A 26,463-nucleotide genomic window follows, 5' to 3' on the forward strand; every position below is an offset into this window, starting at 1 on the left:
TCCACCATCCATCCATCCATCCATCCATCCATCCATGTCCTGACAGAGGCGTGACGTTGCTCATGTACCCCCGTGCTTAGCAGTGGAACACCCTCGCATTGTTTGCCCACCTCCTTGGCTGAGACTGAAACCCATCCACACCATCTCACTTGCAAATACAAGTGACCTGCCCGTGCTTGTCCCTTCTGTGTGTCCCTTCCTGCCGTGCACAGGGTGGTTTGTAGGGGAAGGGGGAGAATAAAGCCTGGCTCACACGCACAAATGCCTCATCCTCTCTGCAAACGTCCAAATATTGCAAAATTTGAAAGAGACAAGCACTTGAAGGCAGGATTGGGCCCTGACGGGAGTTTACTTCCCAGATTTGGGTGGTAAAAGCATGAAATCCTCACCGTCTAACCACGTGGTGAGTCACGTTGGCATAAAGTCGGTGACAACTCCCGGCAGCGTCCCTCTCCTCCCCATACGGGAGGGTGGCTGCGGGCAGCCACCGCCGCCACTGTACATTGCACAATCCCCTATACTGTAAGACTGCGTAAATATTGACAGGCGACTTTGCACTTTGCATTCGCCACTTGCGGAGCTTCCTTCTCCTTTACGAGACGCGCACGCAGAGCCCAAGATGAAGGTTGAGTTTGCTCCGCTCTCCGTGCCACTGCAGAGAAGGCTTCAGACGGCATCAGTGGTTCAATGGGTCTTCAGCTTCCTAGGTCTAGGTAAGAGACATCTCCTTTTCCTTCTCTGAGAAGCTAGAGCAGCTTTTTGCCCCACTCCTTCTCTCCCTGACCCCAAGGAAAACCTGGGACTGAAGGTCTGGGACCTAAGGAAAGTGGCATTAAAGCATCTTCTGGGAGCCTGCAGTGAATCCCAGGCCATGTTAGGACAAGTGATTAGCAGCAGACGTTGCACTCGCATGTCTCTGTTTGTCTCGCTGTATGAAGAGCAGTGTGGGAGGCTCTGTCTCACTAAAGCAGATCTTTTTTTTCCTTTTTTTGGGGGGGGGTGTTGTTGTTTCTTCTCGCCACCCGATCTGAGCACGGTGGCACTAGGGAAGTGCACGGCTGCGTGGCTGTGCATGGGAACATCTACGGGTCTTACGCAGCAGCTAAACCCGTGTCGGGTTTCAGCTTCTCCTGCTCTTTAGGTTAGTGTTTTCCTGTTCTAAGGTGCTGCCCTGCTCAGCGTTAGTCGTGAGAAACGGCATTCCCATGCTTGAGGGATGGTACGCTGGGAAGAGCATGGGGGACTCTGCTTTGCAACCCTGGGAACAGACGCTTCACTTTATACCGATGCCCCTGCACACCCCAAAAGAGCATTTTTCCAGGAAAACCCAAGCAGGTTGGGGAAGAGACACAGCAAACTGGGACCCTGACAAACTCACTACTGTGTGGAGGGCATCAGGTGCTGATGGAAATGAGAGACACGCAGTTTTGGATAGGATGCACTAGGGAATAAGGAGATGGGAGACCCAGAGCCAGGTTATCAGAGAGTCAAAACTGTCTGGGACGATTTGCAGCCCATCAAGAGCCAAGCTGGAAGGTGACATCCTAGAGTTTGCCATTGTCATGCCAATTCTTAATCTCAGATGGGATCTGTGTAAAGCTTCTGCTTTATTGTGGCAGGATGGTTGTCGACTAGTCCCAATACACAAAGGCAGCAGATCTTTGTGTATATATGGGTCCGGGCACACAAGCATCTCCAAAACAATACCTGCAAAGAAAGCATAAGCTATGCTTCAGAGCCTCCTTAAGTTTCCGAGATGGCTCGATCCAAACTCTACTACAGACCTGGGGCTGAATGGCCATCTCTGCACCAGTATCTGATGGACTGGAGCACTGGGCCATACCGGTCCAGACGGTGCAGCTATTTGCATGCTCTTGGCATAGGTTTGGCCCATGCTAAGTAACACTCTGCCAAACTACACGTTGGCACAGTTTGGGCGATGGCAGAGGCCAGAGACCATTGCTGGTAGCCAGGATGGGTGAGGCTGCCCTTCACTGGAAGAGAAGAGAATTCCCAACATAGACGTGACTGGGCAATGCTCTTCACCCGCTGGGTCAGCAAATGGGCTCTGCCGAATTGCTTTGGAGTGCTGTAACCAGTGTGGCCCCTTGGGTTGTTCTGGGACAAGCCTGAGGACATCCCTCTCCAGATGGAGGGGAAATCCCGGTGTGGCAGTGGTGACACAGCCAGCTGAGCTGCAGCGAAGCACAGTTAGGGCATGGCAGAGTGCAGGGCACTTGGTGCCATCCTGTACTTGCATTATAAACCCTGGGGCTCTTCTAGTGCAGAAGAGATCCCAGCTGTGACCAACCTTCCCCTGCGCGCTGGAGACCACCTTGCAGGAGGAGACATGGGTGTTGTTAACAGCACAGGGGAGATCTGGCAAAAGCCATGCAGCCTTGGACCTAACCGGCCAGACTGGGACATTTTGGGGTGCTCTGTATGTCCCTTTCTGCCCCTGCGTCCGAATTTCCTTCCGTGGTGCCTGGATGGGATGGGACGTGGTAGAGATGTGGCCGCAATGTTAACAAGGGATACGACAACACATCCCCATTCCCTGCATCGATGCAGCTGGGGCTTACGGAGCTTTAACAGTGTTTTCCAGCAAAACAACTTGTACTTTAGGTTTTTCCCTTCTTGGTGTCGGGAGCAAGCTGGTGCTTGACTTTTCAGTGATGGAAATGACTTCTGGAGCCAGCAGAAAGCCAGAAAATGGTCAGGAGGGAGGAATCCTCCGCAGTTGGAGGGTAACGTGGAGCTATGCGAAACACAGGCTCTGCCTCCTGCAGGGAAATGCAGCTTGCTCCAAACGAGGATGAGACCCAAACCCACACCTCCTCCATGGCTGGCCTTCCAGAGGTTACTGTCTTTCCCTTGAACAGTTTTACTTCGATTTTGGGGTTTTCTGTGATACAATCTGAAACCAAAAGCAGTTAGGAAATGCTATAAGAAAGGCATTAGAAAGGTGATAACCAAACCTTGTGGAGCGATTCCAGCTGGTTTGATTCATTTCACAAAGTTTGTTTAAGCCTGGAGCTTTCCACCCAAAAGCTCCCAGTTTAACAACTGCGAAAGCTTGATGCTAAGGGATACCCTTAATTTCATCCCATGAGCTGCTAGACACCCTGTGCCGCACTCAGTTACAACCCTCAGGCACAGAGATCAGCCCTTCCGTGGGCAGGATTTGGCCACCTGGCTGCTCCTTTCTCTCTGAGACAAGCTTGTGCTTCTGCTACCACAAAAAAGCTCCCGAAAACACACAGTCGACCGCTGCCAGACATTTGCGCAGCCCTTTGGCTGGAGATCCCAGCAGCCGCCGCTCGGCAGCACCGGTTGCGGGCAGCTGTTGCTATGGTTGTGCAAATGCATCCCCCGAGAAGCCGAGCGCCGGGCGAGGGGCTCATTCATTCTCCGCGGGGCGCTGGATGAATGCAGCAGCTCGACCCCGGCGCTGGCGGGGAGCTCTGCTGCAGCATCTCTCGCAACAGGCAGGCATTGTCCGCGCTGCCGGTTTTCTTGAGGATGCTCCCGGCAAGGGCACCGAGACAAAAGGTGCCATTTGCTTCAGATGCTGACAGCTGCTGGAAGGAGAGTGCAGGGTGCAAGGATGGGATGCAGGGCATGGAGTGGGGGCCCCATTGCCTCCCCACTGCAGGATCCCAGTACTGACCAGTGCCCCCTCCTAATGCAGTGGAGCCAGGCTTCTGCAGGGCACCGAAATCAGCAGGCTGGTACCCAAACCTGCTGCACCGCTTCCCGCTGCCTCTCTCATTCCCGGTCTCCATGGACTTGGGCATGGGCATCCATCCAGACGCACCATGCAGAAGCATTAGCGTAGAGCTGAACCCATGCAAACAAAGCCAGTGCAGGGGCAGGAGACCTGGGCACGCCGCCTCTGCAGATCCAGCGTACAGCACCCAGCCTTTGAACCCTTTCAGTCAGCAGGGTTGGCTCAAAGGGCACGCGGTGCCAGCATAGTCCACAGCCTGGGACAGCCTGGCCAGGCTGCCAGGCTCGGCTCTGTCGAGGGGTACAGCATCTGCGGGGGCTGTCACTGTCGGGGACTCTAGGCTGGCATTGGGGACCTCAGCAATGTGCGTCTTGCAAACCCTCCTGACAACTGCAATATGAATCTGACTCACTCCGGGCTGCTGCGATGCCAAAAATCTCTTTCCATAGGCTGCTGTTTTCCCTGTTTCAGGCTGAATGAGCAAATGCTGGGTTAGCAGCAACGTTGGGCCCAGCAGCACTTTGGTGGGACACGGTCCCTGTTTGGACTTGGCCAGAAAAATGCTCCGTGTGCTTTGTAGCCTGTGGCTCACTTGGAGCCCGTGGCATATACGTGTGTGTTGTCTGTGATATGCCCACGTTTTCATCCAGGGAGGGACTTGCAGCTCACAACAAAACTACTTAACACAAGATACCCACCACCAAACACTTCATTTTTGCTCTGAGCTTCTTTGAGGGAGCCCAGCCCAGGAAACCACTTGGCCTGTGAAGGGATCCAAGGAAGCCATCCCATCCACATGGATGTGTCTTCTCTTTGCTGACTCCTGTACGGCCATGGAGATGTGAGGTGCTGGGTCCTGGGTCACGAAGAGCTGCTTCAGAAGCACCCCTGGTCGACAGGCTGGGTGCAGACCTTGGCGGCCCTGCAGTCCAGGAATGTCCTACGACTGCTTCACCAGGCCACCTCACCGTGGACAACCACAGACAAACCTCCCTCCATCTGGCCTGAACAGAAAGTGTAAGATTTAGGGTCTGCATGGAGCTTTCCTTCTTGTCAAGGGCCCTTTGGTTTTGATTTCAGTTTGAAGGGGTCTCTCTTCATTTTCCATGACAGTGTAGACAGTGCAGCAGCAGATCTCAGCCCAGCCTGGGATTATCTGGCCATTTTCAGATAACTGAACTGATGCGATGATTGCAAAAAGACATGCATGATGCCCTTAGACCTCCTCTTGCAGCCCATGGGGATGTCTGCCTTGAAGGGGCTCTGTGTAATGGCTTAAGCCATTTTATACCGATTTAGCATGTGCAGTTGGGCTACCTCGCAAGCGTCCAGACCTGCAGAGGGAGGAGACGAGGGTCACGTCTGTTTGCAACTGTACCCCCAAACCTGCCTGTTCCTCCTGAGTGTACAACCATGGCTTGAGAGATTGCAGCCTGCGGCTGGGAATCAAGGGAGTTATGGGGGCAGAAAGGTGGAAGGTAGATATTGTAGTGATGCTATAGCTGAATAGTAAAGGTCATCTTCCTCTCCTTTCACTTAAAGAATACTGTAAAGACAGCGAGGCAGAGCCATGTTATAATCACATCTCATTGCCATTTGCGTGCCTGATGCGCCTGCAGTCCTCATCCTCACCAAAAAGCTTGCTCCCATGGAGAGCTTGACCAAGCTGGGGGGTTGGAACTAGATGGTCTTTAAGGTCCCTTCCAACCCAAACCATTCTATGATTCTAAGCTGGAGAGCTTGTCTGGCTCTGCAGAGCCCTGGCAGCTGACGGGGTTCAAAGATGGGTTTCTAATGATCTGGGGACTTGCAAGTTTTCCCCCATCCCCATCATGACACAGGCTGCCATCTCTTCCAGCGGCATTTCCGAGAGCCAACAGCCCTTTGCGGGTTGCTTTGTGGGCACAGTGGGCTGTACGTACGTTTAGCCCCAGGAGGGAGATATCTGCTGAGGTTCCCTGGCCAAGAGCCTAATGCTGTGTTCGTGATATCCTTTAAAGTGTTTGCCTGGCAGGTAGCCCAGAAAGTGCCGGTTGTTTGTAGGAAAGCAGATGCTGAGGGAAATATGGCTGTCATCGGGGCAGCTCTGAAGTGGTCCCCAGTCCAGGGAGGGACAGGCAAGAAACCCTTGTCATTCCTCATTTTCCTCTTGGGATTGCCCTCAAGAGAAGAAAGCAATGATTGTGGGGAACAGCCTCACAACAAGCAAATATTCCTCTTTGCCACCCATCCCTTCTGCCTCGTCCTGCAGAAAAGAAGCAGAAGGGGCAAGGAGGTGGCTTTAGGTTGTCCTTGCTGCTCTGCCTCTGGGAGATGACCCGTGGAGGAAGGAGAGTGTGTGTTCCCCTCCAGCGTGGATTCTGGAAAGACTCAGGATTTGCAGGAATAGAAATAGATCTTGGCCTCTGGTGCACAGTCCTTCCCTCTAGCCCTTAGCTCAAATGGATGCAGGATTTGGCCCTTTTTTGGGTGGGATGTTATTTTTCAGCAGCTTGGAGAACAAGGAGACTCTAAGATGTGAAGAGTCACCTGTGTAACCTAAAGGAGGCTGGGTCGGTGCTGGTGAAGGGACCCTGGAGCCAGGCTGAAGAGCATGAAGTCCTGGGCAGTGGGGCTGGTGGTGGACCCAGCCTGGGGACCTGACATGGCTTTCAAGAAGCAGCAATACGGCTCTGTGGCAAATATCTTGCCACTGGTGGTCCAGAAAGTCTCGGTGTCTAACTGATGGGATCGCTCTGCCTCTGCTATGCTTTCATTGAAGAGTTTGAGGACATGACACACAGACGTCTGCGAGAAAGTTGGAAGGGGGACAGCAATCTCCCTTGATCCAAGCAGCTACAGTGACTCCCCCTCGCACAACAGGCAGCGGTACGGAGTGCCCCCTTCTCGCCAAACTACAGCCCATAAATAATCATGTGTCTGCCTAAGGCTGGGATTGATCTGGAAGCAGACAGTAGGATTTAACTGTACATTTTCTAGAACTTCCCTGTCTCCTTGGTCCCATCTACAGCAGCTTTCAGACTGAGGGTCCATTCTGGGACAGGAATGGGCTCCTTTCCCACAGCAACCAGGACACCATAAGATTTTACAAGCACACAAAAAAAATAATCTTGAGAGTGAAGGTCACTGTACGCAAATTCTGCCCTGCAAAAAAGAAGTGGAATTGCAAATGAATCAAGGGAGAAATTAATAATTATATAATTGCAAGATAAAGCCTCACTTGGATGATAAGTGCATGGATTTGGACCAGAATGGGTCCAATTTTGCAGAATGTACTCTGAGCTTTGCACGGTATGATAAAAAGAGAGTGAGGCATTGCACAGTTGTGCAGCAGACCTGATGACCTGGCTCCCAGGTGCAGTAAAATTGCAACCTCCGTGTTGTTCCTCAAGCCGTGATTATGTGTCATGTGGACCCTGGAGCTTTGTTTCATGCCGTATGCTCTTTTCCTTAAGAGTTATAAAGCCTGTGTCTGTGGCATTTGAAAGGAGTGGCACCAGGTACGAGCAGTGGTTCGTTCTGACCTGGAGGACGCATTGCAGGTTTGACTTGTTGCTCTGCAGAGAGCTGCAGCGTTTCCCCATGCGCTGTATTAGTGCCCACTCAGGCGCCTGCCGCCGTGTCTCCACCTATATGAGGACATAAGATCCCATTTCAGCTTTAAGGAGATTTAGGATACTGCTAGATTATTGCTTTTTTTTCCCCCATAGGAATTATCAGTGCCATCATGCCAGTGTTTTAAAAAGGGGCAGGGATTTGTTTTTACACGCCAAGCTCTGCGATCAGGGTAACTTATCACAATAAAAAGACTACAAACTAGACCTACTTATTTATCCTTAAGTAAAAGCAAACAGGAGGTACAAGGAGGTCTTAAATGAGAGCATCGTATACGTCTTCTCTGACAGGCCTTAGCTGAGATGAGCTGGAGAGGGCAGGTGCCACGTGACTCCCAAAGATGAAAATCCAGGTCTCAGAGGATGAGGGCATGGATGCATCTATCTCACAGCTGAAGCTGAAGCTGAAGCTGAAGCTGAACAGTCCATCCTCACGTCCTTCAGCCCTGGGTGCCAGATCTGTGATGAAGACCCAGAGAAGAACAAAACACATAACCCACCACACATGATGTAACCCGTGAGCTGGGGAAGACAAAGAGCTTGGATGAACAGGGGTTTTTTTAGCTCAGTCTCCCCCTTCCCAGACAACACCAAGGTTTCCAGAGGGAGAGATAGAGAGGACACAGCTCTTTCCAGGCACTTTTTAGGTCATCTGCTTTACTGGGTGGCAGCTTGGTGGCCATCAGCGCTTCCCAGTCTCTGCAGACAGACAGTGTTGGGCTTGGGTGGGATTTGATGTACCAAGTGATGCTTGTTCACACACAAACTTTTATTCTCTCGTTCCCGTGCCAAAACACAGGGCATGAGGGAGGCGGGAGGTAGAGGGCAAATATGAGCGCTGACTGGAAGCAGCTCAGAAAAGTCTTTAATGACTTGTGAAACTCCCAAGTCATTAATGTCTTAGGGAATGAAATAGAGCGTTCTTATAAAATCTGTGATGACACCGAGTTGAAAGGACTGAAAATCCTCTAGAGGCCAGGATTAGAGTTGAGAGCGAACCTGAGAAGTGGAGGAAAAGGTCCAAAATCAATAAGAAAAAACTCAATAAAGAGGAAAATCTTATATATGGGAAGATAAAAAACTAAAAATCAAGGACGCAATTAAAATGGGGAATCGATAGCTCAGGACAAAGCTATTGGGGACTGCACAGACAGGGCATAGTGCCACGCTTTGCTGCCATTGCAAAATGCCAGGTGTCATCAGGGGGTATTGACAGGAATTTTGGGGTAAAACACAGGCATTATCGGGCAGACTGACTCCAGAGGAAAGCCAGACAGCAAAGGGATAGAGAGCGGATCCACGAGGACCCTCTGGATGCACTGAGGTCCATCAGTCTTGTGGGAAGAGGGGGACACGGTGGCCTTTGGAGAAATAGGTGGTTGCTGCAAAGATGGTGCTTGGTTCCTCTCCAGGTTCCTGGGACAGATAGGAATGAAACCACCTCTGCATCAAAAGTGCCTTCACACTGATAAAATAATTCAGCAGCAAGCCCAGTGAAGGCTTGGGCTCCATCCCAGGACCAAACAGAGTCCCTTCAAGTGAATCATTCCTCTCCCAAAGTCCACCTAATCCAACTGCCAACTCACTGCTGTTTTTCTCTCAGCACAGTGCTGCACAGCTGCCTTCATCGCCCTCTTCTTCACGCGTTTTTGGCTGGTCAGTGCCCTCTACGCCGCATGGTGGTTCATAGACAGGGAAAAACCCAGCAAGGGTGGGAGGCGGATCCACACCATCCGAAACAGCGTCATCTGGAGGTACATGAGGGACTATTTCCCCATCACGGTAAGTGCCACCGATCCCATCAGCTCTTAGGAGATTCCGGGACCAGCTTTGTCCTTGGTGTTTGGAGGCAGTCTGGGGCCAGCGGTCGTGGCATGGGGTGCTGGGAGGTCAGTGTTGAAGGATTGTCTTCCCTGCTCCCAGATTGCTGCAAGACCCAGACAAAATGTAGATCACCATTTTCACAACCACATCCTTTAATCTTCTGCCTTTTACACACCCATTTCACCTTGCTGCATTCCAGCAGTTAGGGAAATCTCCCCTTGCCTGTTTTCCATGTCTACATTGCGACACTCCTGCTCTTCAGGTTGCTCAGCATTTACCCAGTGGACACAGGGCCAAGTTTTGACCAAAATCCAAGAGGTCCCGGTGCCCTGCAACGTCAGCATCCCCTTCTGCTGGGGAAGAGGCTGGATGGTGTGGTGGGTTGACCCTGGCTGGATGCCAGGTGCCCACCAAAGCTGCTCTATCACTCCCCCTCCTCAACTGGACAGGGGAGAGAAAATAAAATGAAAGGCTCGTGGGTCGAGATAAGGACAGGGAGATCACTCACCAGTTACCGTCACGGGCAAAACAGACTCGACTTGGGGAAAAATTAATTTAATTTATTGCTAGTCAAATCAGAGCAGGATAATGAGAAATAAAACCAAAGCTTAAAACACCTTCCCCCCACCCCTCCCTTCTTCCCAGGCTTAACTTTACTCCTGATTTTCTCTACCTCCTCCCCCCCGAGCAACGCAGGGGGATGGGGAATGGGGGTTTGGGTCAGTTCATCACACATTGTTTCTGCCGCTCCTTCCTCCTCAGGGGGAGGACTCCTCACACTCTTCCCCTGCTCCAGCGTGGGGTCTCTCCCACGGGAGACAGTCCTCCACCAACTTCTCCAACGTGAGTCCTTCCCACGGGCTGCAGTTCTTCACAAACTGCTCCAGCGTGGGTCCCTTCCATGGGGTGCAGTCCTTCAGGAACAGACTGCTCCAGCGTGGGTCCCCCGCGGGGTCACAAGCCCTGCCAGCAAACCTGCTCCAGCCTGGGCTCCTCTCTCCATGGGGTCCCAAGTCCTGCCAGGAGCCTGCTCCAGTGCAGGCTTCCCACGGGGTCACAGCCTCCTTCGGGCATCCCCCTGCTCCGGTGTGGGGTCGTCCACGGGCTGCAGGTGGATATCTGCTCCACCGTGGACCTCCATGGGCTGCAGGGGGACAGCCTGCCTCACCATGGTCTTCCCCACGGGCTGCAGGGGAATCTCTGCTCCGGCGCCTGGAGCACCTCCTCCCCCTCCTTCTTCCCTGACCTTGGTGTCTGCAGAGCTGTTCCTCTCACATCTTCTCACTCCGCTCTCTGGCTGCAACTGCAACTCCCCTGTAACTTCTTTTCCCTTTCTTAAATCTGTTACCCAGAGGCGCTACCACTGTTGCTGATGGGCTCGGCCTTGGCCAGCGGCGGGTCCGTCTTGGAACCCGCTGGCATTAACTTTATCGGACATAGGGGAAGCTTCTAGCAGCTTCTGACAGAAGCCACCCCTGTAGCCCCCCCGCTACCAAAACCTTGCCACGCAAACCCAATACAGATCGGTAACGCTGCGTGTGCGCTGGGCAGTCTCACAGAGTTGCTGTTCCCTTGAGAGGGACTTCTGTGACATTTCTTGATTTACTTTAATGCATGTGGCTGGCCTTTGCCCTTACTCTTTATCTGGTGTCCCCTTGGCACGGCATGAATGCATGGACCAGCACGAAGTCCTGCCTCAGAGCCATCACAAGTCGGTACAAATCCGAGCGATGCAGCAGAAGAGTTCACGGGCCATGCAAGGGAGTGAGTTTCAAAGGCAGACCAAGCTATGGGAATTTGTAATTCCTTTAATGAAATATTGCCTGTTGAGGGAACTCGGATGGGATGCACACAGCTGGTTAGAGAGAGCCTGGAGTCAGGAGCTAGGTGCTGCAGTCCAGGTAAAATGAAGTGGGGAGCCCAAACAGCCAAAGGACTCATCAGCCCAAAGGAGAAACAAGAGCCCAGCCCGAGAGTCCATCCTGCATAGAGTAGGGCCTGGGATAAGGATTAGGAGGAGCTGGAGCAAAGTGAGGACCAGAGGTGACATGCCCAAGGTCACCCATCAGGTTTGCTGCTCAACCAGAAATAGAAGCCAGCTCTTTCAGATCCCAGCCCTTCACTTCAACAGTAAAACATGAGGTTTCTTTCTTCAGTTTGTCAGGGAGAAAAAAAACCACGCATGCCCAATAAAATACACCCGAAATTTTCAAGGTCCTGGAGTGCAGACTGCAAGATCGGTGTAGAAGGAGATTAATTTAGGGCAGAAGTCAAGGGTGGGCAAAAAAATGAGAAGATAGGGTCTGTCTGGATCTCTCCTACCATTTCTGAGTGGATCTTACGCATAGTTGTGTTATAACAACTCAGATGGGCACATCTGCCCCTAGAATGATGGTGCCTAACATGTATCTTCTGGTGTCACATCATCCCCTTTTGCAGGCCACAACTCAGTACAATATTGACCCTAGTGCTGCAGGTAAAACGGGGGCTTTGCCAAGACACAACCTGGTTACACAGGCAGCGTGTCCCAGCAAACGTTGCTCCTTTTCACCAGAACGGAAACATGGCTTGATATCGAGGCAAACTGCATCCGTCCAGAAGAGCAACACCATGGATATACTTAGATCTGCGTGTAAAGGCACCACCTCCAGGATATTCCAAAAGCAAACGTTGCACCAGGAAAATCAGAGCTTTTTTTTTTATTTCCCCTGATTTCCCCTCCCCTCATTTCAATTTTCATCTCATCCCCAATATGCCTCTTGGGTTGGTGAAGGTGAAGGAGCAAAGGACAGTGTTGTCTGTGACCGTGTCTGGTTAGTGGCGTACAGCGCTGTGCAAGCTGGGGTTGCCTCTCACAGGACCTGGGTGCAACTGGTAGCGATAGATGTGCTGGGTTGAACCAGACCATCATCCTCCCTTCCCACTGCTGTGGACAACTCACATAAATCCCCTTAATTTTGTGCTGGAAGCTGGCATATGCTAGCCAAACTTTCCTATGTCTCAGCTGGGTGAACTACATCTCCAAGTTGCCTCTCTACAAGACCATCCATCAGAGTAAGTCCACCTTGCGTGCGTCCTACTGCCGTGGAGTTGCTTTGCTCAAAGGCATGGCAGAAAGTGATGCTGAGGACCTGCAGTGAATTATTTTATAGCTAATCTCAGAGCTTAACTTGTGATTTAAGGGCTTCTGGATAAGCTTCAAAGCAAGGCCCCCAAAAGGTATATCATAATCTTCTGGGGAGGAATGGGAACACATCCCAGGAAAGTTTGTGGTGAGTTTTACCGTAAGGGACAGGTAATATCTTATAACGTTTAATAGGAAACACCAAGTGGGTTCCTAATAAATTATTCTCAAGGTTGCCTTACAAAATGCTAGGATCGCTATGAGCTATTTATGTGGCTGTAATGATTATATGCAATATATATTCTGTCAATTATTTGTGGCCGTAAGCTGCTGCTTGGGCAGTGTCAGACCAACCTCTCTGCTAAAACTTAGCTGCCAGCTCAGCCCAGCGACAACTCTTCTCCTGTCCCTTTGTAAGGACATGGAAACCCCCCCTGAATGCCACACTGCATTGTCTGTCTGTCCTTCCCTCCCTGGGTGCCGCTGCCAGGCAGGGAGGACCTGGCAGGAGGACCAGTAAGACCAGTAGAGGGAGCATGGCTACTGGGTTTGTCTGCAGGTCACTGAGTGAAGGCAGGGAGGATTCAGTGGAGACTTTCTCCCCCCCGGTCTGGGAGAAGTCAGAGGGGGCTCCACAAAAGGACAGCAGAAAACAAAAATATAATAAAAAGAGCATTATACCCAAGCAATCACATAATACTATTTCCCCAAAACATTTTCTCAGTCTTCTACACTTTGTTTGCTCAAGAACCTTCTAAGACAGAATATAGGATTCAGCAGCCCTTGCTGAATGCATCCGCTACCATTTGTCACTACAAGAGCACGGAAAAACACTTGGCATCCCCAGCATCCCACAGCAAGGAGCTCCCCAGGCGAACCTCACAGTGTGAAGACCTCCCTGCTCCCTGCTCGTTCCACTAGAAACTCCCTGGTTAGCCCATGCAAACCCTGTCCCACCTACCCATGCCACTCCTGGTTTTATACGCTGTTATATCCCCCATCTGCCAGCTTTTTTCCCCACCTAAAACCCCCAAATGTGTTTGCTTCCTTGCATGGAAGGCATTTCATACCGCCGAGCACGAGCTGATTCGTTCCTAGCAGAACAAGAGGAAATTCAGCACTGTAAATATTGCTTTAACCATCCTGTACGCTGCTCTCATGATGAACTAAGCTGAGCTTTTGGTCTGAACAAGCACAGCTGGATGCTCTCACGGACCTCTCACTTGCCCAAAGCCCCAGCCAGAACAGGGGCACGAGGGGAGCGGGATTTGGGGACACGGACTCGGTGGGCACCCAGCACCCCGGGCCGTATTTGTGCGTAGATTGAGTTTGTTCAGCCCTGGAGAATTAGTCATTCAGGGAAGATTAAATGTGGCTCCTAATCCTCCCAGATCCCAGCAGCAAACTTAGCATGGCCAAGCACCAGCGTTTGGACGCAGGAAGAGCTGCCTGCTGTTTTATTTTAGGAAGTGGCTTTAATTGCTGCCTTGAAGGGATCCCTGGGCATGTTTGCAGCTGAGGAAGCAAAGAGAGGTTGGGATGAGCGTCTGCTTTCTGGGGATCTGGGCAGCGTGAATTTGCACTTTGCTGCAGCGAGCGTCTGGCGCGTGGGAGCGTGCAGGCTCTGAGCCGTGCCTCCGCAGTGCGTGCAAGGAGCACCCTCTGCCGATACCACCCTTGCACAAGGGCCACTTTCCTGCTTGGTTTGTTCCCCTTGGAGCTGACTGTATTTTAATTAGGGGTTTGGGAGTTATAGGGTCAGGCAGGACCTGAATCAGTTTGGGTGATTTTAAAAGGGAGATGAGAAAAAAGCAGTGAGAATTCAAGGTGGGATCCAGTGCATTGCCCAGGAAAGTTATTTCTGCTTCATTCCCCCGTACTTTAACCCTGTTCTAGTCCTTCTTTTTTATATGCCCTCTTGTTAGGCCTGCAATACATGGCTGAGCTCAGCTGCATCTTAAAATTACAGAAAATATACCAAAAGGTGCAAAATGAATCCGTTTGGGGCCGGCTACATTTGAACAGATATCCAGTGATGCCTGCTGTGGGTTGACGTTGCCTCCAGAGAGATTTTGGATACTGTGGACTGCTCTACCTATGCTATGTTCAAAAAGCAGTCAATAATCCATCTGCTGCTGCCAGGTCTCTGCCCAAACCCTCCTATCCATTCGCACAGTCCCTTCCCCATCATTTATCAACACATCTTTATTATGAAGGCTACACTCAGCATTACAATAAAAACAAATTTCTCCGTCACACGGCCAAGTGAATGCACATCTTCACCGCTTCTTCTCCCCAGCCCCATCCCCTCCTGCCACTGTAAGACTGCTGTCACCAACCTCCCTCGTACGGCCAAGGTGCTTTGGTAACCTCAGCTGAGGAGCACCATGGATGTGCAGAAGGTGAGGACGGGGGTGAAATGGGGAAAGCATAAGCCTGACAAGATCCATCTCTACCGTAGTCCTCAAACAGAAGTCACCATCTTTCTTGCTGACTATAAATTGGGGCTGGATGCTTGGCTTAGACAAGACATTTCACCTTTAGATCCCACAACCTGGGTTACGAGTTAAATCTAGCAGCGGGAAGCTAAAATTAAGGTCTTGGAGGGACAAATTTTGTCTTCAGGTGCTGTCATCATTCAGAGCAACCCCAGCAGGCACCATCTTACCAGCTTTATTCAGGGCAGCCTGAAAAGTGCCTGCTGTGTGGAGAAGGTCCTTGTGGTCTTCACTGCACTGTTTTCCCCTCATGAAGAGCCACAGGACATTTCTTACTAGCCTCGGGGTTATCTAAGGGCCAGTTGGACCTTATTATCTATAGCAACTGGCAGAGTCCCAACCTCTGTCGTTATGCTTGGGGACTTGCTGGCATTCTTGGTTTTTTGTTAGCATAACTAAAATGAGTTATTGGAGAATTAATTGACCCCTAGGAGCTGTGATTTGGGATGGCTCCATCCCATAGCTCATTCATTCTCATAATTGCATAAACCATGACGGGGGTCATTCGAGTGTGTTGCGGTTCTGAGGAAGTACGAGGCGTTGCAGAGAGGGGACAGCCCAAGTTTGCGTGAACCAAGCCCTGCCAGGAATGTTTTCTTTCTTTTCATAGAAGAGTGGCATTATTTGTAACGGGGGATTTTGTGTCATGGTCCATGATGTTCAATATCATTTCTGATTTCCAGCAGTCTTGGCTGTTCACTTTGCTTCCTTCTGTTGGCTGGAGGAGAGATGAGGGATTGTTAGGGCAAAAGCAAGACATAGCCAAATGGCCCAAAGCCACGTCTCTGTCCTTTTCTGAGGAACTTCTCTGTCCCATGTCTTGGCCCTCTCTTCTCTGCCCTCGGGTGACCTTAAGTAAGAGGGAGGCCACGGCCGAGGTCAGGTCCACCGGAGAACTGTGTCACACCACCTGCACTGCCAAGCAACATGCTAAGCCACTGGATAAAGGAGGTCCTACAAGACCCCCAAAAGCAGCATCCTACAAGAGCACGGGAGGACTTGGGCATTTTGGAGCTGCCATCCTTACCCGACTTTGGGAGTGAGGGTGGTGAAGTCCCATCTGAACTCAATTTAGACCCACCTGGCTGGTCAGACTTCCCAGTACTTGCTGCAAACACAGCTCTGACCTGGCATTGGGGCACCTGCAGAAAACTCCAGTGCCCAAAGCCCTCTATTTCTCCAGCTGCCCCTCTCAGACTCTCGCCGTTGCTGGGACCTGAAACCCATCTTCCTCGGCAGCTGCTGGCAGTACTTAGATATTTGCCCTTCCTTTGGCTTCCACCCAGACGCCCTTGGGTGGGCTACCCGCCTCTCTTCACCTTGGCACAATTTCTCCTTCTTTGGATCTGGCTGGGTTTCTGGATTTCTGTGCCGGGTTTCATCCCACAGAGAAATTGGCTGCATGTTTCATCCTGCAAGAGACGCTCTTTGGAGGTGCCCGTGGACAGCAAAGGACCTGAGGATTTGCTTAGGACAAAGTTGAAAGGAGGTTTATCCTACTTAAGAGCAGATTAATGAACATAACATCCTTGGAAACAGAGTTTGGGGCCAGAGAAGGATAGAAATACAATAGCAATTCAGTTTGGGAGATTTTAAATGAAGAAGGCAGAAGCTTGCTGACCCGCTTTCCTGACCACATCCTCCTCTGCTCGGTGAACTGCTGTGGGGGTAATGCCGTGCTAACTCCCTGTCTCCCACTACATGTTCATCCATCCCTAAGGATGCGATGTCATGGCATCTCAGTGCCCTCCCTGACTACATGTCCCCTGGCATGGCAAGCACCATGCAGTGCCCATACTCATCTCAACTTGACTTGATTAATTCCTCACTTAACGACTTTTTAATCCCTTCAGCCCTGCAAACAATGCTGGTTGGGGGCCCGGGTATTGCTTCATCTCCAGGGTGTGCTGGAGCACCCAGCCCTCCAACCCTTTGGACTCAGGGAGAATTTTATTTTGGTCAAGCATTAGTGCACCAGCCCTACACAGGGAATCACCCATCCTCCCCCTTCCCATCGTTTGGGGCAGGACAGTCCAGTCCATAGGGGACAACCAGGAAACCCCAGCCACATCTCAAGGAGTGAATTAAAGCAGCCTTGTTAAACCAGTGCTGAGCTCCTGGGCTGATACAGTCACTCAGAAGCCCTAATTCCAATTAGCTTAATTCCACTCCAAAATAAATTAAAAAAAACAAACAAAAAACAACCAACCAAAACAAATACCAAACAAAGGCCACTTTAATTCCAGCTAAGAGCATCTACTTGGGATGTTAATGCGGTTTATCTAATCCAGTTTAAAATTAATTTGGATTAATTTGCTTGAGATCTTCATCAAGTACGTGGGCTCTTATCAGAGCTCCTGAAAGTCTGCGTATGCATTTCCCTAACACGGCTGACCGTGCATGGAGCAGGTCTCACCACGTCTCTGCGGGAGCTGGGAGAACTGGGGCAGGGTTTCACCCATGTCTTGGACCCACATTTGAGTAGACAGAATAAAGGGGGATTTCTGCTGCAGAGTAATCACTGTGAGCACTGAACAACTGTAGCTATCAAGATATTTCTCCATGAAGGAGAAGCATAAAGTAGGCCTCATCCTTCAAAACACAAATTTAAGTTCATTTGTTGGGAAGGCCAAGATCACCCCAGATCTGGGATCTGGAACACCTTTTACAAGGGGTCATTACCGCTGTCAGCAGCCAAGACACCAGACAGCGTCCTGACCATGCTGAGGCAAAGCTCAGGGAAGCTAGCAAACCCACGGCTTAGTTTGGAGAGCACAACCCTGAGCTGCTAACAGCTCCTTGCCTTCGGACCACAGGTCATACACATTAATTTGGCATCCCTCAGATGTCTCTGAGATGAGAAACCGGTCTTGTCTCACCAAGAAAACTTTCGGTCAAGCACTTGTCTCACTTACTTAGATATTTACGCACAAACTGGCTTGGCTGGACCCTTAAGTCCTTTGGCAATTATTAAAGGTTCAACTCACCCAGAAAGAGCAGAGCAGCAAATGCCATCTGGTGGGTGTGGAAATGACAACCCGGCCAAGGCAGGAGGGAGGAGAGTCCCACTCCTCTGCACCTCAACCCCAGCCCCGTTAAGCACTTCGGGGCTGGAATGTAGGAGAGACAGGCTGTGTGGTGTCAGGTATTAACTTTCCTGCCAGTTTGGGAACAGAGATTGACCTCTGGCAGGACGAGAGGGAAGAAGCAAATAAACAGCGGAAACAATCCAGATGGGAGGATCGAGTTTCTGCGTTAAAGAGTTTCCAGAAGGAGAAGGGTGGTTTAGAGTCCAGGGGCCTGACCTACAGCGTAAGAGACTTTGCCCAAGTCTTTCCTCTGCTACAGATTCCCTTCTCAGTCTTGTACAAGCTCTTTGGTTTCTCTGTAAGTTCTGGCCAAATCATCCAAATGTGAGCAGACGCTGTGACAAAACGGGGACCTTCTCTCCCCTCCTTTGCTTATGCCCTGGAAGGAGCCCAGTCGACAAAGCTGAAAGAGGCAAATAATTCAACTAAGTCGCTAAGACGTGGTCAGTGCTACTGCAGGGGACAGCTCTTGCAGAAACAACCAGATCCACCAACTCTTGAGCGACTAGAATCCTACCCTCTAGCTGCCCATGGCTTAGAGCAGGGAGTCAAAAATCACAGAATCACAGACCGGTTGAGGTTGGAAGGGAGCTCTGGATGTCGTCTGGTCCAACCTTCCTGCTCAAGCAGGGCCACTCAAAGCCGCTTGCCCAGGGCTGTGCCCAGACGGCTTTTGAATATCTCCAAGGATGGAGACTCCACAACCTTTCTGGGCAACCTGTGCCAGGGCTCGGTCACTGTCACAGTGAAAAAGTGTTTCTTGATGTTCAGAGGGACCTCCTGTGTTTCCGATCTGTGCCCATGGCCTCTGGTCCTGGCACTGGGCACCACTGGAAGAGCCTGGCTCTGTCCTCTTCGCACCCCCCCTTCAGGTATTTATGAGATCCCCCTGAGCCTTCTCTTCTCCAGGCTGAACAGTCCCAGCTCTCTCAACCTTTCCTTATAGCAGAGATGTTCCAGTCCTTTCATCATCTTCATGGCCCTTTGCTGGACTCTCCCCAGTATGTCCATGTCTCTCTTGTACTGAGGAGCCCAGAACTGGACACAGCACTCCAGGTGTGGCCTCACCAGTGCTGAGTAGAGGGCAAGAATAACCTCCCTCCATCTGCTGGCAATATATCTAACACAGCTGAGGACACCATTTGCCTTCTTTGCTGCCAGGTCCCATTGCTGGCTCATGTTCAAATCGGTGTTCACCAGGACCCCTAGGTCCTTTTCTGCCAACTGCTTTCCAGCTGGGTGGCCCCCAGCATGTATTGGGGTTGATCCTCCCTGGGTGCAGCACTTAGTCCTTTTCCTTGTTGAAATTCCTGAGGTTCCTGTCAGCCAGATACACAGGTGTCCCGGTTTCAGCTAGGATAGAGTTAATTTTCTTCCTAGTAGCTGGTATAGTGCAGTGGTTTGGATTTAGTGGGAAAATAATGCTGATAACGCACTGATGTTTTTAGTTGTTGCTAAGTAGTGTTTCTACTAAGTCAAGGATTTTTCAGCTTCTCATGCCCAGCCAGCAAGAAGGCTGGAGGGGCACAAGAAGCTGGGAGCGGACACAGCCAGGACATCTGACCCAAACTGGCCAAAGGGATATCCATACCATATGACATCATGCCCAGTATATAAACTGGGGGGAGCTGGCTGGGAGGGGCGGATCGCTGCTCGGGAACTAACTGGGCATTGGTCGGTGAGTGGTGAGCAATTGCATTGTGCATCACTTGTTTTGTATAGTCTAATTCTTTTAGTATTATTATTGTCATCTTATTATTACCATTATCATTATTTTTCCTTCCTTTCTGTCCTATTAATCTGTCTTTATCTCAACCCACAAGGTTGGTTTTTTTTTTTTTTCTTTTCGATTCTCTCCCCCATCCCACTGGGTGGGGGCAGTGAGCGAGCGGCTGCGCGGTGCTTAGTTGCCGGCTGGGGTTAAACCACGACAACAGGATACATAGAGACAGATATACGGATCATGATCAAGCTCCAAAATGCACGTGTGGTTTAAAAGGCCTAATCCAGAACCGACAGTGGTCAGTAGAACTCCAAGCTTTAGTGGCATTGAGGCCACTAGGGAGATGAGGAATCATTTATCAGAAACAGACGTGCCATCCAGGGGCACTGTAAAACACCGGGGGTTGCATTTAGCTTTGTCTGTGGCCAGAATTAGCCTAAAAAAAAAACCAAACCCAAACCAAAAAGCCCAGCAAATAATACGGTAATGTAAAGCAAGATGAAAAATGCAGTAGCTGAAAAGAGGTGCGCACTACAACAAATAAAATAAATCACAAGGTGATCTCAATGGAGAACATCAAGAGAAAATACGATCAACCAGAAACAGAGCTGGAAAGATTGCTGGTTGGTAGGTGTCCAGTCCTTTGTAACGGGACGTAAACTCCCTCTTCTCTTCCCTCACTTCTTATCACAGAATCATAGAATGATTTGGGTTGGAAGGGACCTTTCAAGGTCACCTAGTCCAGCACCCCTGCAATGAGCAGGGACATCTTCAGCTAGACCAGGTTGCTCAGAGCCCCATCCCACCTGGCCTTGAATGTTTCCAGGGATGGGGCATCTTCCACCTCCATGGGCAACCTGTGCCAGTGTTTCACCACCCTCATCATAAAAAATTTCTTCCTCATATCTAGTCTGAATCTCCCCTCTTTCAGTTTAAAACCATTCCCCCTTGTCCTATCGCTACAAGCCCTATCTTTCATTCTTTCCTCTCCTGTCCTCCCTCCCCTTTCATTGGGGTGAGCACCAAGGCAGCATCTGGATGTCTCCTAAGGAGGGTTTTTAAGGATGTGTGGTGCCTTAGCACAGGTGAACTCTCCCGTTGAAGCAGTTTGCACAGTTCAGTGGATACCCTGAGTTCAGCTCTTCATTAGCAAGGAGGGTAGTGTGCTCTTGGGGTGCAACCAGGCGTGGAGCCTGCTGTCACCCCCCCTTCTTGCCACCTTGCACACACACAGCTGGAAATTTAGTGGTTTCCAACACACCCAAGCATCTCACCTCCCTGCTTATAAATCACGCAGAGATGAAAGGCTATTTGGAAGCCAAAGATGAATGCAGGAAACATTGATGCAAGCTGAGATATTACTCAAAAATGAGCAAATGGTGGCAGGGGCCCTAGGCACTTAGCAATCCAGCCATCTGCCCCTCTTCCCGCCTAGGCACCTCTGTACCCGGGCAGCGGTGGGACTCTTGTTTGTCCGTTCCCCTCATTAGGAGCAGGCGCTTGAATGGGCACATGCGTACAGTCAACAGTGCCTTAGGACAGATGGGAAATTAGCCACGATGGAAGAAAGTAAAATACACCCTTGTGATTAACCTGCGGTTCTGGCTGCTTCTAAGAAAACACATGCCCATTAGCTGCTCCCCGAGTGCGGATGGGACTGGGGTACTCGGAGGGGTGACACGCTAAAACGCACAGGGCTTTGGTTCTTCTTGAGCAAAAGTGCCTTTGAGCTGTCTGGAAATTGATGGTGGCAGTGTGACGGCTGACCTCGGAAAGGTTCGTCCTTCCCCGGTGCTGTGAGCACCCTCAGCACCCACGGAATGGGTGCAGAGGCATCAGCGTTCAGTTTTGGCTGCTTCTGCCTGGGTTATGCACGTGCTGGCTGACGTTGGCGTGGCAGGGTCTTCTCGGTGGCATAGCTGGAGGGTGGGTTTATCACACCAGCCCCTCTCCTCTGGGTAGTCCATAGCAAGTGTAACCCACAGAGTCCAAATCCTGGTTGTCCCTTATGTCCCTTTAATCGTCCCCTCTTCTGCTGTGGCACCCGTTGTCCCACGTCGTATCTCCCAGGCTCCAAACCCACTTTCACGTTGGCCGAGTATTTCAGCTAGCTGCTTAGCCAACCCTCAAGAGCTGGCCGTGTGCTGCACTGTATCCGCAATCCATGCTGTCCATCTCTAAAGGCTGGACATGGGCATTCCCCATTCCCTCCTCCCAAAATCGCAGCAACCTTGCGCAGAGATCCATTGCTCTTTGATGGACTCACGGATTACCTGGGCACCTAACACAGGCACAAGCGGCGGCGTTCTTGCAGGCTTTCCTCAATGGAAAGAAAACCATCAGCTCGTTCTCTGTTAGATGTCTGGGAGCTGGATCTCACCTTACCATGTACGAAAGCATCCTTGAATCACCTGACACGTACTTCAGGACAGGACAAACCTTGGGTCCACACCGTGTTGGTGAGCAGGGACATGTCCCTGCGCCGGGTAGCAGCTTTACATGGATCATTACCAGAGTGATTCTGCGCTCCCTTTGCTGTTCTGGTTGTGGGGTGGAGGGGGGGAGGGAGGCAATAATCACCCTTTTCTCACTTTTTAGCTTTTTTTCCCATATTAGAAAATGTATTTATTAATTTTTATTTAAATATAAATTTATTACTTAAACAAAGTAGGTTCCCAACAGCATCTAGGCCAGCTCAAGGCGACATGAGGAACCGTGCCGTTGGAAATGTGCTTTTGGGCCAGTGGGTGGGAGGAGATGGAAATACAGGCAAGGAAATACATCTCAGTGAAAAACGATGGAGTTGTTCCAGTTGACCTTTTCCAACAGAAGGCACAGTGGGTGCTAGGGACCCCCCTCCAGAAATCCCCTATCTGCTCTCCATAGCCAATGCTCCATCCCCCCAAGGTGACAGCACTAACTCACGGCCCCTTTTCGCCTCCATCCCTGTGTCCAGCTGGTGAAGACAGCGGAGCTGGACCCTAGGCAGAACTACCTGATGGGATTTCATCCCCACGGGGTCCTGGCAGCAGGAGCCTTTCTCAATTTCTGCACAGAGGCATCGGGCTTTTCCACGCTCTTCCCGGGCATCACCCCACACCTGATGATGCTCTCCTTGTGGTTTCGCATCCCATTCTTCAGGGACTACCTGATGAGCGGAGGTAAGCAGGGCAGCAGCATGGGCCAACCCCTCTGGCAAGTGGTGGGATGGGTGGGTGCTTTTTTAGGGAGCAGAGAGTGAAGACACCAGGGGAAGAGGAGGCAAGGGTCTGTTTGTCCCCATCTGTGGTCAACTGGATCCCATGCATGGACACAGCTACTGGAGGTGGCACCCAAAAACTCTCTGAAGTTAAAAATTGCCCTCCTAGCTGTCACCTCTGTTGTTCAACTTCATAGATCGCCTCTGAGCTCAGGGCATCGCTGTGCCAGGCACTGTGTAACAGCAAAATGCAGAGCAAATCGTGAGCAGAAATGCTGAGAGCAGCAGGGCAGGGTGGTCTTGTCTTTCTTTCTTTCCATGCAAATAACATTCAGGCTTGAAGTTGTTGTGGTTGCCACTGAAAGAAGGAGAAAACCTATTTTTCCGAAGCTGCTGTTGCTTGCAGGGAAGCAGCACCCAGTGAGAGAGGATGCAAAGCGCAGCTCACGCTGTTGCAAAACCACGTGGCAGGAGAGGAAGAAGAAATGACTAGGAATAGGTAAAAATTAAATGGAGAGAATGGAAAGGGAGTCTGGAGAGATTTTTGGAGACTGGCAGGAGATGACCTCCATCTCTCACCGGTGGGCTTGGGGAACGGCCACTTCTCCAGCCGAATGGCCTCATGTCGTGGGCAGGATTCAATAGACTAAACATAGGCATCCAGCTCCATCTGAGGTAGCCCAGGGCATTCATCACCCTGTTTTCCACATAAACTCTGGCTCCTGCTGCTGAAAAAATATTTACACGAAGAGCGAGGAATCATAACAGTGAGATATGAGAGAGTTATGACCCAGGCGAAAGAAGGTTTAATCACTGTGATGTGGGAGTTCGGTGCATAGCTCATTTTCAGGTCGATTGAATCCATTTGACAAAGAGGTTTTAATTTGCAAATTATTTCAGCCCCTAAAAAAAGGATTCTTAAAAAAAATCAAAACAATGTTGCTTTGTCATTTCTAAATTAAAGATTTCTAACATTTGTAAGTAACATCAAGGGACCAAGTTCTGCATTAAATTCCACTTTAAATTAGCAGCATCCACTGAAATCTGTGTGTGTTTTGACCTCAGGCAAATGTTTCACTGACTTTAGAATGATTCAGGATTGGACACGGTTTCATTTGACAACAAATGGAAACAGATTTTCCCTGGGGCTTAAGCGCAGCTAGTTCTCAGTTTACTTTTTTCCTGAATTTTTTCCCGTTTCTCACTTCTGGGCCAGACAGCAAAGGGATAATTGTATATTCACGCAGCGGAGCGGTGCAGGAATCCAGCACCTTTCAGGGGAGCTGGGCTGAGATTGCCAAAGTGTAGGAAAACTCTGAAAATAAAGTGTCTAACCCCCCTCCGGCGCTGGATAATGGGGAAAAAAAAGTAGAGAGCAACCACAGTCGTCGTGGGTTTTACGGATGCTCATTTTTTCTTCCTCTCTGCCCTCCAGGCCTTGTCTCCTCCAACAAGGAGAGCGCGTCCTACGTGCTGCAGAAGCCAGAGGGTGGGAACATGCTGGCCATCATCGTCGGCGGGGCGCAGGAGGCACTGGACGCCCGGCCGGGATCCTGCACCTTGCTGCTGAAGAATAGGAAGGGATTTGTCCGCCTGGCCATCGAGCACGGGTGATGCAGGGGATGGGGTCAAGGGATGCTTGGGGAGGGATGCTCTGGTGTGTGGCTGGTTAATGGGATGTTTCTGCCGGTTTTGGAGTAGGGGGGGAAGGTGGTTTGGGGTGGGCTTTGCTAATCTTCATGCCCCTACGTGGGGTTCGACTCCCCGCAGCACCCCGCTGGTCCCCATCTTTTCCTTGGGGAGAATGACCTCTTCGAGCAGGTGAGAAACCCCAAGGGCTCCTGGCTGCGGCAGCTCCAGCACCGGCTCCAGCAGATCATGGGCATCTCCCTTCCCCTCTTCCACGCGCGAGGCATCTTCCAGTACAGCTTCGGGTTGGTACCATACCGGCGGCCCATCTGTACCGTGGGTAAGTCCTTCCTCGGCACGCTGGCACGATGCCGGCCACGCTCAGCCTGGCCAAGACGGGGGGACTGGGGACAGTCCCTGGGTTGTGTCATCCTCCTGCTGGGCTGGAGCACCATGCCAGAGAGCATGAGCTGTGGTGGGCTAGAAACGTGCTGGCAAAGGAGCATCCCCAACTGCTCAGGTGTCACGCTGGTTTGGGACTCTGGCTTGGTCTTATGACAGAGCCCACGTCATCTGGGCTGCGCTGGGAAAGCCTCAGAGCAAAAACACGGCCACCCCATCACCCGTGTGGGATGTAGCCAACCCCAACCCCAGCGCAACCCGGTGATACAAACCACTGCAATAGTGTTGGGTTAAACTTCTTCCAAGCCGATTTTACAAACACAAGTAGGACAACACCTAAGCAATTTGCAGGTTTGCTCAGTGTCCCGTGCAGACACAGCCGCAAACCCCAACCTATTTGCACGTGAACAAGGCAAGCCGGTTCGACCGGAGACCATGCCCATGGGAGACCAAATTTCAAGGAAATCTTTCGTTTTGAAGAAGTTTTGCCTAGTTTCAACAACTCCATGCTTGGCCCACCAGCGCGGCTGACGCTCTGTGAATTAGTCTAATTAAAGAGGCTGTTCGGAAAGGTCAGAGCTCACCCCGCTGATTAAGTTTGACAGCCAGCAATTACTTCTAATTGTTTTACAACCTGTTTGGATTGTCTCAATGGTTTTATGAGCTGTGCAGTATCACAAGGGCTCTTCATTAGTCTGATGAGGTAGCAGCGTTACATGATGATGAAACCCTCTGTCACTTGACAAACACAATTTAAGTAAGAGAACAGAGCAAGAGAGGTATATCTCATGGACTTCCCTGTCCCCTGCAGGCACCTGGTCCTGCTGCTGGTGGCTCTGGGAGATGGGAAGGGGCTTCTTCTAGTGCTAGGAATCAAATTAATTAGATTTGCCCCTGAAAAAAGCACGATTTTCTAAAGATAAGTGGGTACTTGGTTCCTAATAAAAAACAGATGTTTCACAGAAGCTTTAATCTAAGCAAAGTGGAAGCAGCCCAATCGCTAGTGTGTTTAGATAGTCTGGGGCTCCCTCGTGCCTCAGTTTCCCCATTTGCAATGCAGATTCCCAGGGCCATGTGGGAACAGCTTGGAAAGCCCAACCCAAATATCAGGATGATGTTGTCTTTATCTGCAGCCCATCTGAGATGTCAGGAGCGGCTGTAGGGACCGCATTGGGATGCAGTACTTTTTACTTCAAAGAGCTACACAGAGGGTCTTTGGCATGAACCAGCTTTGCAGATGGGGAAACTGAGGCAAGGACAGATGTGACCTTGGAGACCAACAGCAGAGCCAGGGTCTGAACCTCCATCTCCCTACCTCCTTGGTTGCGCTACCTCCCAAACTCCAGGACATGACTGGTTATATCGATCCGTCCACCGCCTCCTTGGAGAGGTGGACCCCAGCTCCGTGCTAAGGTGTGCAAAGTGTTCAGAGGGGCCTGGCACTGGCTCCTCCTAACGCCTGTGCTTGTTTTCCAGTTGGGAAGCCAATTCCAGTGCAGAGGAAGCACAGACCCTCCAAGGAAGAGGTTGATCAAGTCCATCAGAAATACCTAAACGAATTGTGCAAGCTCTTCGAGGAGCACAAAGCTAAATATAACATCCCAGAAGACAGACACCTGGAATTTATATAG

The 26,463-nt window shown here is 50.8% G+C and overlaps 1 protein-coding gene across 1 annotated transcript; it reads left to right on the forward strand.

Annotated features, from left to right (window-relative positions):
• The first annotated feature begins 619 nt into the window (after positions 1-619).
• On the forward strand, positions 620-26,463 carry MOGAT2 (monoacylglycerol O-acyltransferase 2). Its single transcript, XM_050907561.1, is given in 7 exon segments — positions 620-713; positions 8,948-9,126; positions 22,559-22,763; positions 24,237-24,411; positions 24,572-24,594; positions 24,597-24,770; positions 26,309-26,463. Coding segments are annotated over 7 exon segments (1,005 nt in total).

This window comes from Gymnogyps californianus, chromosome 1 (genome assembly GCF_018139145.2).
Source record: "Gymnogyps californianus isolate 813 chromosome 1, ASM1813914v2, whole genome shotgun sequence".
NCBI lineage: Eukaryota > Metazoa > Chordata > Aves > Accipitriformes > Cathartidae > Gymnogyps > Gymnogyps californianus.